Source organism: Cavia porcellus, unplaced genomic scaffold (assembly GCF_034190915.1).
Source record: "Cavia porcellus strain 051 isolate PalLab524CR breed Dunkin Hartley unplaced genomic scaffold, mCavPor4.1 scaffold_17, whole genome shotgun sequence".
NCBI classification, from domain to species: domain Eukaryota; kingdom Metazoa; phylum Chordata; class Mammalia; order Rodentia; family Caviidae; genus Cavia; species Cavia porcellus.
In genome coordinates this window covers 26590177-26604053 of record NW_026947500.1, presented here as the reverse complement: position 1 = coordinate 26604053, position 13877 = coordinate 26590177, and the positions used below count along the sequence as shown (strand labels likewise).

At 53.2% G+C, this 13877-nt stretch overlaps 1 protein-coding gene across 2 annotated transcripts in view; it reads right to left on the bottom strand.

Annotated features, from left to right (window-relative positions):
* Positions 1-2865: 2865 nt before the first annotated feature.
* The window catches only part of Lrp5 (LDL receptor related protein 5), a 104806-nt gene continuing 93794 nt past the window's right edge, over positions 2866-13877 (bottom strand). For both annotated transcript variants that reach the window (XM_063227644.1, XM_063227645.1), the window contains 5 exons: positions 12347-12457; positions 10277-10513; positions 9085-9224; positions 5201-5298; positions 2866-3338 (listed from right to left, as the gene is read on the bottom strand). In XM_063227644.1, the coding sequence (XP_063083714.1) occupies positions 3077-3338; positions 5201-5298; positions 9085-9224; positions 10277-10513; positions 12347-12457 (848 nt within the window). In that variant the 3' untranslated portion in view covers positions 2866-3076. The remainder of the gene's footprint in view (positions 3339-5200; positions 5299-9084; positions 9225-10276; positions 10514-12346; positions 12458-13877) is intronic.

Sequence of the window (13877 nt, the reverse complement as noted above, 5' to 3'; positions counted from 1 at the left end):
CTCACCCAAGTTTCTGGTCCCCCTGAGCAGGTGGTTTGCCTGCCTGCAAGCAGAAATGGCCACAACCTGGCCACATGGAGATGACAGGGTTTGGAGGAAGAGTAGAAGTCTCTCTGGCCACATTGAGAAGCTGGTTAGTCATATTTGGCAGACATAGGAATAATTAAACAAATAGATGAAAACAGCCCTGGCTTTGCTGCTTCTTACCCAAGCCTGTTTAAAAGTATGAATTGGAAGCATCATCCATGTGGCTGAGCTGCCCAAGTTCACCTTACCCCTGGGGAAGCACTGCCAGCCCCCCCCATTCGAACACAGTGACCCTGGGACATCTCTGCACTGTGCTCTACTGACAGCTTTGCAAACTGCTCTGGATCATTGGATTTGGGGAGCCAGTGGGTGACATGTGCAGGGCTCTACGTACGGTAGGTGCCTACTGAAGGGTGACAGATTGACTTGCCACATAACAGGTGGCAGTGGGCTGACATATGGCTCCCCCAGCTGACTGCACAGGCTGGAAAGGGTGTGGAGAGCCCTCTAGTATCTGGTACCAAATGGTACTGCTAGTCTTGCAATGGCTCTGTGGAGGTAACACCCAGGATGCTGAGATGAAAAGGGCTGTGAATAGTGAACCCCTCTCCCCAGCAGCACAGGGTACCAGGCCACTCCCTCCTACTGCTTGCCTGACCTCCGATTGGTAACCCCACGGGAAAGTTACTGTGGTTCTAATAAGTAAATTCTACTCTACCACTTCCAATGCAACCCAAGATGAGAGTAAAGAGACAAACACATAATCTGCAGTTGTAGGGAGTCAAGGGGGTCCTAAGTCCAGTCAGAATAACGGCTGACCGGAACAAAGGCCACAACCCAGAGCCAAACGTGGAGTTTTATTAATTCGTGATGAGAGGAGAGGCTCGGGGTTGAGTGACTGTGAGAATGGTGGGAAGTACATGAGTCCTGTGAGCTGGGCCAGGTAGGAGACACAATGGCACCTCTGCAATATGCAGAGAACATATGCAGAAAGTACTGGATTCGGGTAGCCTCTAAGTTCGGAGGAATCTGCATGACACACTTTGAGGAAGTATCTTGTGCTTTTAGTTGGTTACCCCAGCTCTGATGTCTGGTTTCCCCTCCCTGGAACTTCACAGCCGTTTTCCATCTTTCTTGAGGCTCAATCCCAGCCGGCTCGGAGTGTCTGGAGCTAGCTTGGGCTTAGCAGTCAGAGACATCACCGATATGTGCACTGCCTCAAAGTCTACACATCGCATGGGCTTGACCCATTTGCATCGCTGAAAACCCGTTGAGAGGGTGGAGTGTTAACCTAGTCAGCTCAGCCTAGTACATATCAACACAGGAAGCTGGGCGAGGTTTAGCCAAAATGGAGACAAATGGTCTTTCAAGGAGAGCCATCCTGGCGGTCCTCCACAGGGACCCCCCAGACTAAATACATGGATGGATAGGTAGGAGAATGAACCTGAAAGAAATCCATGAGACACCCAGTGTCTCTAAGGCAGCAGAGGCCTTGCCAAATGCTTGGGTGACTCACACTGACGATCACCTCAGGGCACATGGCCTGACCAGAAAGGCGCAGCCAGCCCCTGAGGAAGATCCCACATGCTGCTTATACAGCGCTTGGATGCTGAGTCCTGCTCTATGTCCCAGCTCTGACTTGATGGCAGCATCCACAAGCTGGCCTGCCCCCTGACTATGATGCTGCCCATCACCTCCAGGAATGCCTGGGCAGTCAGGATCAGGGAGCCAGCCCCCAGAGGTTCAGGTGCTGCAGGCTTTGGGTACCAACTGTGTTCCAGTGTCCTCAGTGGGAATGCTGTCCAGCAGCTGGTCCTGCAGGAGTCTGCCTTCCTTAGCTGTTCTTACCTTTGTCTATAACTGAAGCCCACTTGGCAGAAGTCAAGGGTTCACTCTGAGGTTCTCTTGGGAGGCCAGGAGATTTGCTCGGGCACTTAGTGTCTTTGTGTTTTGGTTCTTTTGGTGGTGTTTTGTTGAGACAGGGTCTCCCTATGTAGTTTAGGCTGGCCTTGAACTCACCACAATCCTCCCATCTCAGTCTCCCCAGTGCTGGAATTACAGACATGCACCACCATACCGGACTATTTCAGTTCTTAAGCGGAGCTACACTAGCGCCAAGTGTGCCCTTGCTCTGATCTCCTTTTCCCAGCACCCTGGTTGGGATCAGGCCCTTCCTGGAGCCGTGGTAGGCATTCCTGTTGAAGATGCACACCATCACTAGATTACTTCTCTGTCTCTTCCCGATATCTGGGACACGCACACACACCTGCTCCCACAGGCACCACGCATTCTTTCTCTCCTTCAGCAGCACCCAAGTGCACACGCTAGGACCTCAGGCTTTGTTTTGCCAATTGTCTCTGGGGACAAGAGGATCCTTCCCTGCCACAAGACAAATGCAGGTCAGCAGAGTGAGCTGGGCAGCCCCGTCCGAGCAAACGGAGGGGCCAAGGGGAGAACTCTGGTTCCCTCGTCATCACTAGGCAGCATCCCTCAGCCAGCACAAGAGGACAGATGGAAGCTAATGCAGACCGAGGGACGGCCCAAAGCCCAGGTGTAACACCTACAGGACCCGGTGTAGAGAGAACACGCAGGGCACTGGTCGCAACACTTGAGAATTTGAAAATAAACTACAATCAAGCTCAAAGCCCTCCATGACTGAGCAAGTCACGTTTGGGGACAGGGATGCCACCCAGGGAAGACTCCACCTGAGGTCTCAGCCCTTCCCCATGGGACACAGGCACACTGGAAGACAAGCACACAACAGCCATCTAGGGGGTTGGCCTTCACTCCACGGGGGTCACTCAACTCAAATGCACACAGGACATTAAAGAACGGTAGTTACATTTTTAAAAAAAATTAAATTTATAAATATTTTCTCCACTGTACAAAGTTTTCCCAGCCCTGCCCACCCCCATCACTGTTCATATTTCTTGTGTTTTTAAAATCCCAATTATATTTATTTTTTAAAATCATAAAATATATTTTTTTCTTTGTTCATATTTAAAAATATTTACAGGGGCGCAGAGAGGTCGGGGTGGGCCGGCCGAGGTCAGGAGGAGTCCGTGCAGGGGGACGGCGGGGGTGGGAAGAGGTGGCAGTAGCTCCGCTCAGTGACAGGTGAGGGTGGGCAGCTGTCCTCTGCCGACAGGTACTGGCTGTGTGGTGTGGGTGGAGGAGGGTAGGGGTCTGAGTCTGAGTTCAAATCCAGATAGTACTTGCTGGCCTTCCAACGGCTGGCACTGTAGTCACTGTCACACACATCTGTGCTGCAGGGCGTTGTCGGAGGTGCCATGCCTCGAATGATATAGGGCCTGAGGAGAACAGATAAAGACAAGGAAGTCCCTTGTGCACATCTGCCCCAGCATGCACTGGGGCTCCAGGCTTGCCTGTCCATCAGCAGGCTCTGGGGGAGGCAGGCCTGACTCAGCATTCAGTCCAGCTGGGTGGCCCTCTCTGAGCCTCAGCAGCCCCACACCGAGAGGCAGGCCTGCACCTACATCATCGCAGGGCTGTTGAGCCCGGGTCCCTGGCAAAACCTGGAACCCTAGGCTGCATGAGGCCTGCAGAACCTGCCGGGCTGGCCTTGGGCAGTAACTAATTTCTTAAGCTCTCCTGAGTTTCAGTTTCTCACAGATACACAAGAGAGGATGAAACAGCCCTATGAGGGGCTTGGCTTGTGAGGGTTAAATGAGATGCTGCAAAGAAGGTGCTGGAAGCAGTACGTGGCCACAGCATCATTTCTGTAACTGTTGGAGATGCATGGGCCTCAAATGGTTCTACTTCAGACTGCAGTAGCTGGACCCTGGTGGTATCTTCCAGCCTCCCTGCATCCAGTGATAGCCCAGAAAGTCAGTAACACACTGCAAGACCCAAGTCCAGAGAAGGGATTGTGGTATTTCAGAGCCCTTGTCCCACGGTGGCAGGAACTCACAGTAGGCAGGAAGGCAGAACACACACCCAGGCAGGTAGCAGGAAGACGTCTTAGAGCTGGGGCCCAGAGCAGGATGGCATGAGCAAAGGCACAAGGTGGGACAGGAGACTGGGAGGACTGGCTTGCCTGCCACAAATATGATAACTCTGGGGACAGTGCATGCAGGGCTATCATTGTGGGAGACAGTTTGAGATGAGCCGTGGAGACCGGATATGATGACACAGCACTAGGAAGCCACTGCATGTCCTTGAGCAGGGAGGTGACCTAATACAGAGGGGGCTGGAAGTGGAGGTGGGTCTTTGCCTAAGGCCGCAGTTCCCAGCTCCAGTGCTGGGCCCGGGAGATTGTTTTCTAGTCCAGGAGTTCCCAAAACTGGCCACTAGATGGCAGGCAGCACCACCTCAGAAGACCCTGCTGTTTCAGGGTCACAGGCACCAAAGACTCAAGGTTAGGTAAGCCAGAGGACTGGCCTGGCCTGGCCTGGCTCCACTGACCCCATCAGGTGCTCCCTGGTGGTGAGACCTGGGATTGCTCGGGGGCTGGCCCTCTTGGCTGGATCCACAGGGTTAAAGGTCAAGGGGCCCACCCTGCCCACAGATCACCGTGCCTAGACCTGCTTCTCCTTGGTATTCTCATGAGAGCCCTCCTCATGTGGGACACAGGTCTGTGACCCTGACACAGGAAACTTGGGAGTTGGGATCAGGCTGAGCAGGCCTGTGGGGTTTCTGGGCTCAGACAGGCCAAGGCCACAACAAGTAAGAAAGTACATGTACTGGGTCGGTCTCTGGCCTGGGCCAACAACACACCTGCCCCCAAACACATATTTGACCCTCTGGAGGGCTGTGGCCCCAAGAGGTGGCAGCATGATCAGGCCCACAGCTAGTTCTGACTAGGTCTGACAGGCCCACAGCTAGGTCTGACAAGCACAGTCAGACCCTAGCGCTTAAGCCCTGTGCCACATGTCCGTTGAAGGGACAGTGGGAGGAGTAGGAACACCCCTGATGACATCCTTCAAGGCCTGCAGCTCTAGAGCATTGTCCTGGCTAACAGAGTTCCCCAGGGCTACCCAGGGAAGAATGTGGGGTTTAGCTGGTTTCTACACTCACACAACACTGGCCCCATGGGGCTCACACAGGAGATGGCCTAGGGTGTCCAGGAAAGCCAAAGGAAGGACTAGGCCTGACCCTATAAAATGAGGACAAGGCCCCTTCCTCAGCGCAGGAAGACTGGGAAGACTCCTACCTGTATGGTCTGGTGGTGGCTGGAATGTTTGAAGAGTAGAACATGTCCATGTTATACAGGGAGGGGTCCGTGGCCGGGGACGGCGGCGGGTTCAGGATCTGCAGAGAGCCCGGCATGATCATTCCAGCCTCCCAGGGCCAAGCAGCGCCACCCACCCACCTGCCTCAAGTATGGCCGGCAGGGAGGAGGCTCTGGCCATGCCTCCCCTCCACCTTTTGGGTTCTGGCCAGAGTTGATGAGATTCTTTTGAGACAGGGCCTTGTTAAATCACTAAGCGGCTTAGGCTGAGTTCAGTTTGTAATCAGCCTCTTAGAATCCTGAGATTACAGGTTTGCATCACCACATCCACTAAGACATTCATTTTTCTGTTCAGAGGAGAGAAGGCCTTTCTGAGTATGACTCCCAAAAGTAGATACCATAGAACAAAAGATCAATCATTTCATTGTACATATGGCAAAAATACTAGAACCCAAACCAAAAGACAAAAAACTAAGAACAAATATTTTCAACACATATCCCAGGCCATGGACTAATGTCCTTCAAATACCTGATGACCTTAGAAATCATTATGAGCAATACGGTATCAAAGGATACAAACAGGGCAGGGGATACTACACAAGCACCTGCCTGGCAAGTATAAGGTCCTGAGTTTGATTCCCGGTACCAAAAAAAACCTCGATATGAACACATTGTACTAAGAAAATAAACCTAGAGAGGCTTTTTTGTTTTTTTTTTTTTTTTGGTCTTTTTTGAAGCAGGGATTCACTATACAGTTCAGGCTGGCTTCAAACTTGTAGCAATCCTCTTGCCTCAGACTCCTGAGTTCTGGGATTACAGGCACACAATACCAATACATTTGGCTCTAGAAAGGTTCTTAAACACAAGATGTTTGGGGTTATTTGTGATGAAAGAAATATAAATTAAGATTTTCCCTTAGGTTACATGAGCAGAAAGTTTGACTTGCTGGGCTTGCTGGGGTGGCCCTCTGCAGGCAGGAAGAGGAAGTGTTCCCTCCACACCCTTGGGGGGACTTGCCGGGTAGAGGCACACAGAACGGTACCATCCTGCCTGTGACACAGGAAAACAGGGGTGGCAGAATCAGGAGGCAGAGCCGGGAGTACTGGGACAGCCTGGCTCTCCCACCAAAGGAGGCGTGCCACAGGCTGAGGGTTCCGCGGAGCCCCTGGCCTCCTGGGGGAGATGAGGGCAAGGGTGATGCCTCTCCCAGGACCCAGGACGGCTGAGCGCGCACTGCAGCAGTGGCCTCGGAAGTGCTCCGAAGATGCTGCTACTAGCGGCAGGCTGAGCTCAGGGCACAGTGTAGGTGCTGTCTTCTGGGTTCATAGGAGTATCTGTGCAGTAATCCCAGTACTCCGGGAGGCTGAGGGAGGAGAATCCCAAATTTGAGCCCAGTGTGGATAACTTAGCAACTTAGGGAGACTCTGCCTGAAAATGACAACAATGACAAACAACGTGAAATGTGAACTGGGCCAAAGGATCATATCCATATCCTGACTATATGGGGTATCTCGTGGTATTGGGGGTCAGTTACGAACGATGTTACTGCTGAGGAAATAGGCACACGGTGGAGGGGACCCCTTTCATTTCCTGCAACTGCACATGTCTATAATTATCTCAAGATAAAAAGTTAAAAGAAAAAAAACACCCTTTTTGCTGGGGAAATAAAGTCCATACCCTGCATACATAGAGATAGAAGGGTGTGTCCAAGGAACCTGCCACAAGATATGCCTCTGAGGGTGTCCTTGGAGGAAGTGGGGGGCTCTCTAGTCTATACATTCTTTTGTACCCTTTTAAATTCTGTACCATAAACTCCTATTACTCATGCAAAATAAACTAACTAATGTAAAAGAACTGGCTCCATACAGAGTTTCTCTGGTGAGGGACAGAAGTGTTCTAAAAATCAACTGTGAAGCTGGGTATGGGGACACATGCCGTAATCCCAGCACTCAGGAGGCTGAAGCAGGAGGATCAATGCAAATTCGAAGCCAGCTTTGGTGACATAATGAGTTCAAGGCCAGCCCTGAACTGCATATCTCAAAACACAAGCAAACAAAAAATCAGCTGCAGTATGGTTGTACACATCCGTGAATATGCTAAACCCATTTTGAGTGAGTGAACCATACAGTTAAACAATGAAGTATTTAATAAAGTGTTTAAATGAAACAGCTTGCCAGTCAGCTGAGTCTGGGGAGACAGAATGTGACTTCCGGAGCTGTCTATCCATCCACTGAGGGTGACAGGAGTACCCCTGACCTCTGCAACTCCAGGCTTCTGGCTCTGTGCTTCCTTTGCCCCTAAAAATAGGCCCTGGAGCTTCCAGAAGCCTCAGTTCCTGCCTGCAGCCCGGAGATAACATGATCCTCCATCCCCTCCCCCAGGGCCTGCCCTGGAGATCAGGAGGTGCCAACAGGAAGATGAAGGATCCTTAGAGGCAGGAAGGGCAGCCCTGGCAAGGTGGGCTCCCCGGGGGGCATCCCAGAGGAACTCAGGGGAGCTGTTCTCACCTTAGAACATTTGGCTGCAAGCATTGGGGTTGGGGAAGCTAAAGGGCTTACAGGGCATGCAAAGTCTGACCCCAGTGTTCAAACACAAGAGGCCCCCAACACTGTGGTTTTGCTTCCTGTGGTTTCAGCTACCTGCGGTTAACCACAGTCTGAAAATATTAGTATTTGTCTTGACTCTCTTAAGAGACAGAGACCACATTCACATAACTTATTATAGCACATTGCTGTAATTGTTCTGGTTTATTATTAGTCACTGCTAATTTCTTATTGCACTTAACGTATAAACTCCCTTTATCATATAGGTTCGTGTGTACAGGAAAAACAGTGTATGTGTGTCTGGTACTACCCATGGCTTCAGGCACACACCGGGGGGTGGTGGGAGACTACAGTACACACATTTCCTCAGGCGCAGCAAGCTTATTTGGGGACCCTCAAGCTGTGCTCTCAGAAATGGGCTTCTCTCAGTCGGCCTCAGGAAGGGGCCCTTTGCAGGAACCAGGAAATTGTTAATGCTTTACTCTATAATTAGTCCCTCACTGACCTGGGTGGCCAACACTTCCAGGGAGTGTTTTAGCCATAAAAATCACCGTGGGTCTACCAATGAGGAAGCAATCCAGCCCATCTCGGGGAAGTAGCAAGGTGAGGGAGGGAATCCAGGGTTATCCTGGCGGGGAGGCTGACAGGAAGCTCAGAGGTTACATAGACCCAGGAAGGCAGCCGAGAGGGCTTGGACCCTACAGAAGGGAGACCAAGGCACAAAGCAAGACCACCACCCCAGACACCAAGATGACACTCACAGGAGCCCTCTGAGGCAAAAGCAGAGACAAGCTTTCAGCTCTGCGTATTGCTAGGGGTTTCCAGACTGTCCACAACAAGGACTTTTTCCTTTTTTTTTTTCTCCCTCATTCTTAAAGACTGGGTCTTGCTGTGTAATTCTGGTTGGCCTTGAACTCACTATGTAGTCAAAGCTAGCCTCGAATTTGCCGAGATACTTCTACTTCAGCTTCCTGAGTGCTGGGAATACAGGCATGCATGCACCACCATGCCTGGCTCAAACAAGGATTGATTGATTGATTGATTGATTGATTGATTGATTTCTTTTTTTTTCACAACCTTGTGCTTGTCAGGCAGGCACTTGTTTGGCTGAGCTAAATCCCCAGCCCTACAAGGATTATCTAAACAAAGCAGTATCATTAAAGAAAAAGCCAAGAGGGCAGGCATAGGGAAACCAAACACCCCACCATTCCTTTCTGTGGGTGACTAGGTATATAAATTGTGAAGTCCCAGGACGCTCCCCAGCCTGCACCAATGCAAAGGCCAGAGCCTCCACAACCCTCCTAATCCCCCTCCCCAACTCACCGGTGGGTACAGTGTGGCTTTGGTGCTGGATGAGCTGCTGGATGAAGCCCCAGTGACATGGTTCCGGTCATAGAGGGGCACCCCACTTCGGCCCCCCATCAGGCTCACGGAGCTCATCATGGACTTGCTGCAGGAGATGCCTGCCAGGAGAGGGGACAAGGTGGGTCAGATATAACCCCCAGCTCTGTTCTTGCTCCTCAAGAGATCCAGATTGGGTGGTAAATTCTATCTGACACATGTTCCTGCTTGCCGCAGGCCACTTGGGCCACACCAGTTTGGGCTGAATCTCCTATGTAAGATGGGGAGATGCACAGTACCTTGCCAGAGGAGCATATGGGCCTTCAGGAGGGACCCTAGTAGGGGCTTGGCACAGAGCATGCCAGGCACAGACAGGGGCATGTTCTCTTCTCTGGGGACTGCTGGCTGTCACCAACACAAGCTTCCAGGAGCTCTTGCTACGCCCCTGCCACGCCATACGCACTACCCCAAGAAGACCTGGATCATACCTACACCCAGACGCCAGAGTCCTGGTGTTGGGGGGTGGTAAAATAGAACAAGATGAGGGAACCCAGGGATGCACAGGTCCAGAGCAATGCCCATGGTGGCCCTGGAGCTGCAGGCAGACTTTCCCTCATAGGGGCGCCATGGAGCACAGCACCAACTGACCCAACCTGCTTGGACACCATGGCCGCCAACAGGAACCGACAGGCCCCGGCCTTGTGGTGTGGCCCTCTGGGCACCTGTGCACATAGCCTGTATTCCCGATGAGGAGACGGCTCACAAGTGTAACTGCCCCGCCACCATCCACACTGCACACCAGGCAAAACTGCCTGGCATGCAGAGCAGCTCCTTGGCTCTAGAGAGGGCCCAGCTGCAGCCTGTCTTCATTTCTAGGGGACATGTGCTGCTGAGGACAACTCAGGGAACATCCCACAAGAATGTTGAAGGCCAAGTCCAAGGAGTTTGCTCTACGCTTCTGATGCCAAAGGACAGGCTGCAGCACGCAGGCTTTGCACCGAGAAGGACCTGCTGCTAAGCAGGGGCTTGCAGAAAGCTTGAGTGCAGTGACTGAGCGGTGGCAATGTCTGTCACATACCCAAGGGGGAGCGCGAGAGCTACGCCCCTCTCCTGCATCCTGCCCAGACAAGTCACCCACCTCTGCCCAGGCCTGTGCAAACCAGGGGCTCCTTACCTGGGAAAGGACCATGCTGTGAGCCACCCGGGGCTATGAAGTTGAGGGGCACGTGGGGGGTCCCGCTGACATACTCGTGTGGGAAGGGTCCATTGGCCCCTGCATAGCGCTGGCACACCACACGCTGGCACACGAAATAAACCCCACCCATGACGAAGAGTGACAGGATGATGCCGATGACGGGCCCGATGGCACTGCTGTGGGCGGGGGTCTCATCAGAGGGCGGCTTGGTAATTTCTGCCAGAGGAGGAGGGGAAGAGATGACCTGTCTCAACTCCCAAAGGATGGGCCCTTTTGCAGGGCACCCTGCCTAGCACCCACGGGAAAGGGTGGGAGAAAGGAGGCAGGGGTAGGCCTGGGGACAACAGTCACCCAGGACTTTTGCTCCTCAGCCTGCTAGAATGCCCACCCCCTTCCCGCCTGGCTGCCCCACCCTCCTTCCTGATGGTCGTGAACACACGCACACACTGTTAGGACTTCTGTTCAGAGGTCCTCCCCAATCCTCATGTGGTCACAGGGCTTTTTTAGAGGTGCCTGAGTTGAGAGTATGTGATGCTGGGGTTAAGTGTGTGGGATTATTAAATCAGTCCACTGATCAGCTTGGGACCGCTCTAATCCCAGTAGTCTGGATAAGATAACAGGGGCAGAAAGATGCTGTTAAGATCTCTTGGTTTTGCTATCTTCTCCTGCCGTGAATCTTGCCCCTCTGCCATGTGTCACCCTGCCTTAGTGCCTCCAGATTACGGACTGAAACCTCAACTATGAGCTAAATAAACCTCTCCCCCTTTAACTGTGGGTGTCAGGTATTTTGTCTCAACAGTGAAGGAAAAGTAACTAAGACACACATCTTTGTCAGGGGCCCTCGGTGGTAGCCAGAAATAACTTGCCCAGGTAGTCTAGGTGTCAAGGATGTGACAGTGGTCAGCCAGGAGGCCCCTGGAGCAGAGCGGCCACTGGGCTGCAGGTGCGCGGCAGGGGTCTGCTGGATGAGCTCGTGGCCAGTCCACCACTGAGGTCTCCAGAGCATGGAAGGCATGTGCAGAGTCCAGGATCAACTGGCAAATTTGTATTCACCTTCCCATCGGGTGGCCCAGAGACCCTGAGGACATCAGCTATGTCCCTCTCTGCAGACCTAGTGAGAGGAGGGCTGCTGGCTCTGGGGACATGAATCAGCTGGCACAGTGGAGCTCACAGTCACACCAGAGCCCACTCATCAGACCTGAGCACAGATTCCCCCCCAGTCCCCAGACTGGAAAGCTTCCAAGTGGGGACACCAGTCACCCTGGCTCTGCCACCTGGCCCAGGCCATGGCTCTAGACATGGAGGCCCAAGGTGTCTGCCCTAGGCTGGTTTGAAAGGGCCCTCAGTGCTCAGTGAACTCCACCAGGAAACCTGCATCCCAACCCCACGCTTCCCTCCCTCCTGCTTCAGAGCTCTCCTCCCAGGTCCCCTGGAGCAGACGGAGTAGCCATGTGCCCAGACGTGGCCACAGACTCCTAGTTCCTGTCTACAACTCCACCTCTCATCCTCTCCAAATCAGACTGTCAAGAGAGAGAACTCCAGGAAGCCTTCCCTGACTGCCCTGGCCACCTGTCTTCTGCCCCCTCTACTCTCCACTACACAGGACATGCCATTCAAGGGGTATATGTGACACAAATGGATGTTACACGTGTCCTGTGGGGTGTGCGTGCGTGTGTGTGTGTGTGTGTGTGTGTGTGTGTGTGTGTGCAGGCATGCATACATTGCTCCTTCTCAAACTGTGGGGCACAACCTCCCTCAGGACAGATTCTACGAAGTGAGTTCCCCACGGCAGAATCGTGGCTGGTGGGCCGCCCTCTGCATGGGAGGTCCCCACCTAGGTGGACTCCCCGGCGGGCCCAGCCACTGTGCCTCTGTCCCTATAGGCCCTCTGTGCCCACAGCTGTCTCCCCTCTGGTTACTGCCTCTTCAAGGCCAAGAACACCCAATGGCCCAGGCCTGCCCAGAACACACGTCCGCTCTCCAGATGCCACACTGTTGGGGGGACTCCCTTGTGCGGGGCAACCCCACCCCTGCCAGAAGTTGGCTCACCACACATGAGCTCATCGGAGCCATCCACGCAGTCAGGGAAGGAGTCGCACTGCTGCTTGATGAGGACACACTGGCCACTGGCGCACCGGAACTGGTTGGGCAGGCAGACAGCTGTAAGGAGGCAAAGCAAGGTCAGGAAGGCCGCAGGGTCGGTTGCACCCCCCGCCCTGCACCCCCAAGGCCTAGCCACAAACAGCCAACAGACAGACCCCTTTCAAGGACAGGACCAAACTGGTCATGGCAAACCCAATCTTACCACCCCATGTTGCAATACCAAGTTCTGTGCAGTGCCAGTGTGGGGACCGATAGGGAGACCTCAAAGGCCTACCTGGCCCCAGGATGCACTTGTTAGGCACTACCCTGGGTCAGGCCTGCACAGAGCAAAGATGACAGCCCTTGCCCCTAGGTCTTCCCAGGCGCCTGGGGAGGTGGTGCCAGGGGTTCCTGATATGTCTCCTGACAGGGCTCTGCCTTCCTAGTACAGATAGGGTGGGACACACAGCAGAGTTCTGAAAAGGCAGAAGCGGCCCAAGCAGGGAGCTGTGCAGCCCCAGCCCTGCTCCTGGGAGAAGGAAAGTGAGCAGGACGGGCACCAACAGCAGCCTCCTTCATGGTACCCAGATGCTGGCCAGCAGTACCTATTGGCACTGCCAGGAAGGCAGCTGCTAGGGCTCGAGCAACATCCAGCACAGTGACTCCCCACCTGTCCTGCTCCAGGTGTCCACCCTGGGAATGGGAGACAGCGGTGCTGTCCCCTTGTGAAAGGGGTGATTTGCTGATGAATGAAAGGGGAGGAGCGTTGAGCCTGAGCTTGCAGGAGGCCTGTCATTTTTGCCACATCCCACACCAGGAAGAGTATAGGAAGGTGACAAGAAAGACATGGCTTCTAAAAGGAGCTCCTATGATCCCGACACCCTGACCAAAAACTGCTGCTGGGCCAGGGCTCCTGGGCATACCCTCCCATATAGGACCTGTAGTGGATTCCTGGGCTCTGTCGACAATTACTCAGCCCTCCTGATTTAGCATGAGAGCAGCCGCTATGTAAATGAGTGAGTGGGCCTGGCTGATGCCAGTGAAGCTTTATTTACAGAAGTAAGCAGCAGGCTAGATTTGGCCTGTGGTCTACAGCCTCTACTAAATTGTCAGATGGTCAGGGAGCTGCAGAAACTTAATTGTGGCTTTACAGATTACTCCTAGGCTCTCATCTATGAAACATTTGCTTATCACAGAGGAGAGCATCTGAGTTAGCTAAGGACAGGACCTGGTGGTCTTTGGAGAGGCAGGAAAAGTGACCAGAGTTCCCTGGCAGTTCTGGGACCATGGTGCTAAGAGGCGGGTTCCCTAGCAAAGGGAAATTCAGAGCAAGTACAGAAGAGCACAGTTTTCAAGAGCTAAAAGAAGACCCTGCCGGTGAAAGTAGGTCCAGGTAATAAGCATTATTCCACAGACTGCTCGGTGGGACGTGGCACTGCCGTTTAGGATGGAGCTTGCCAGAGTGTGAATCATAAAAAGCAGCAGCCAACTACGGGAC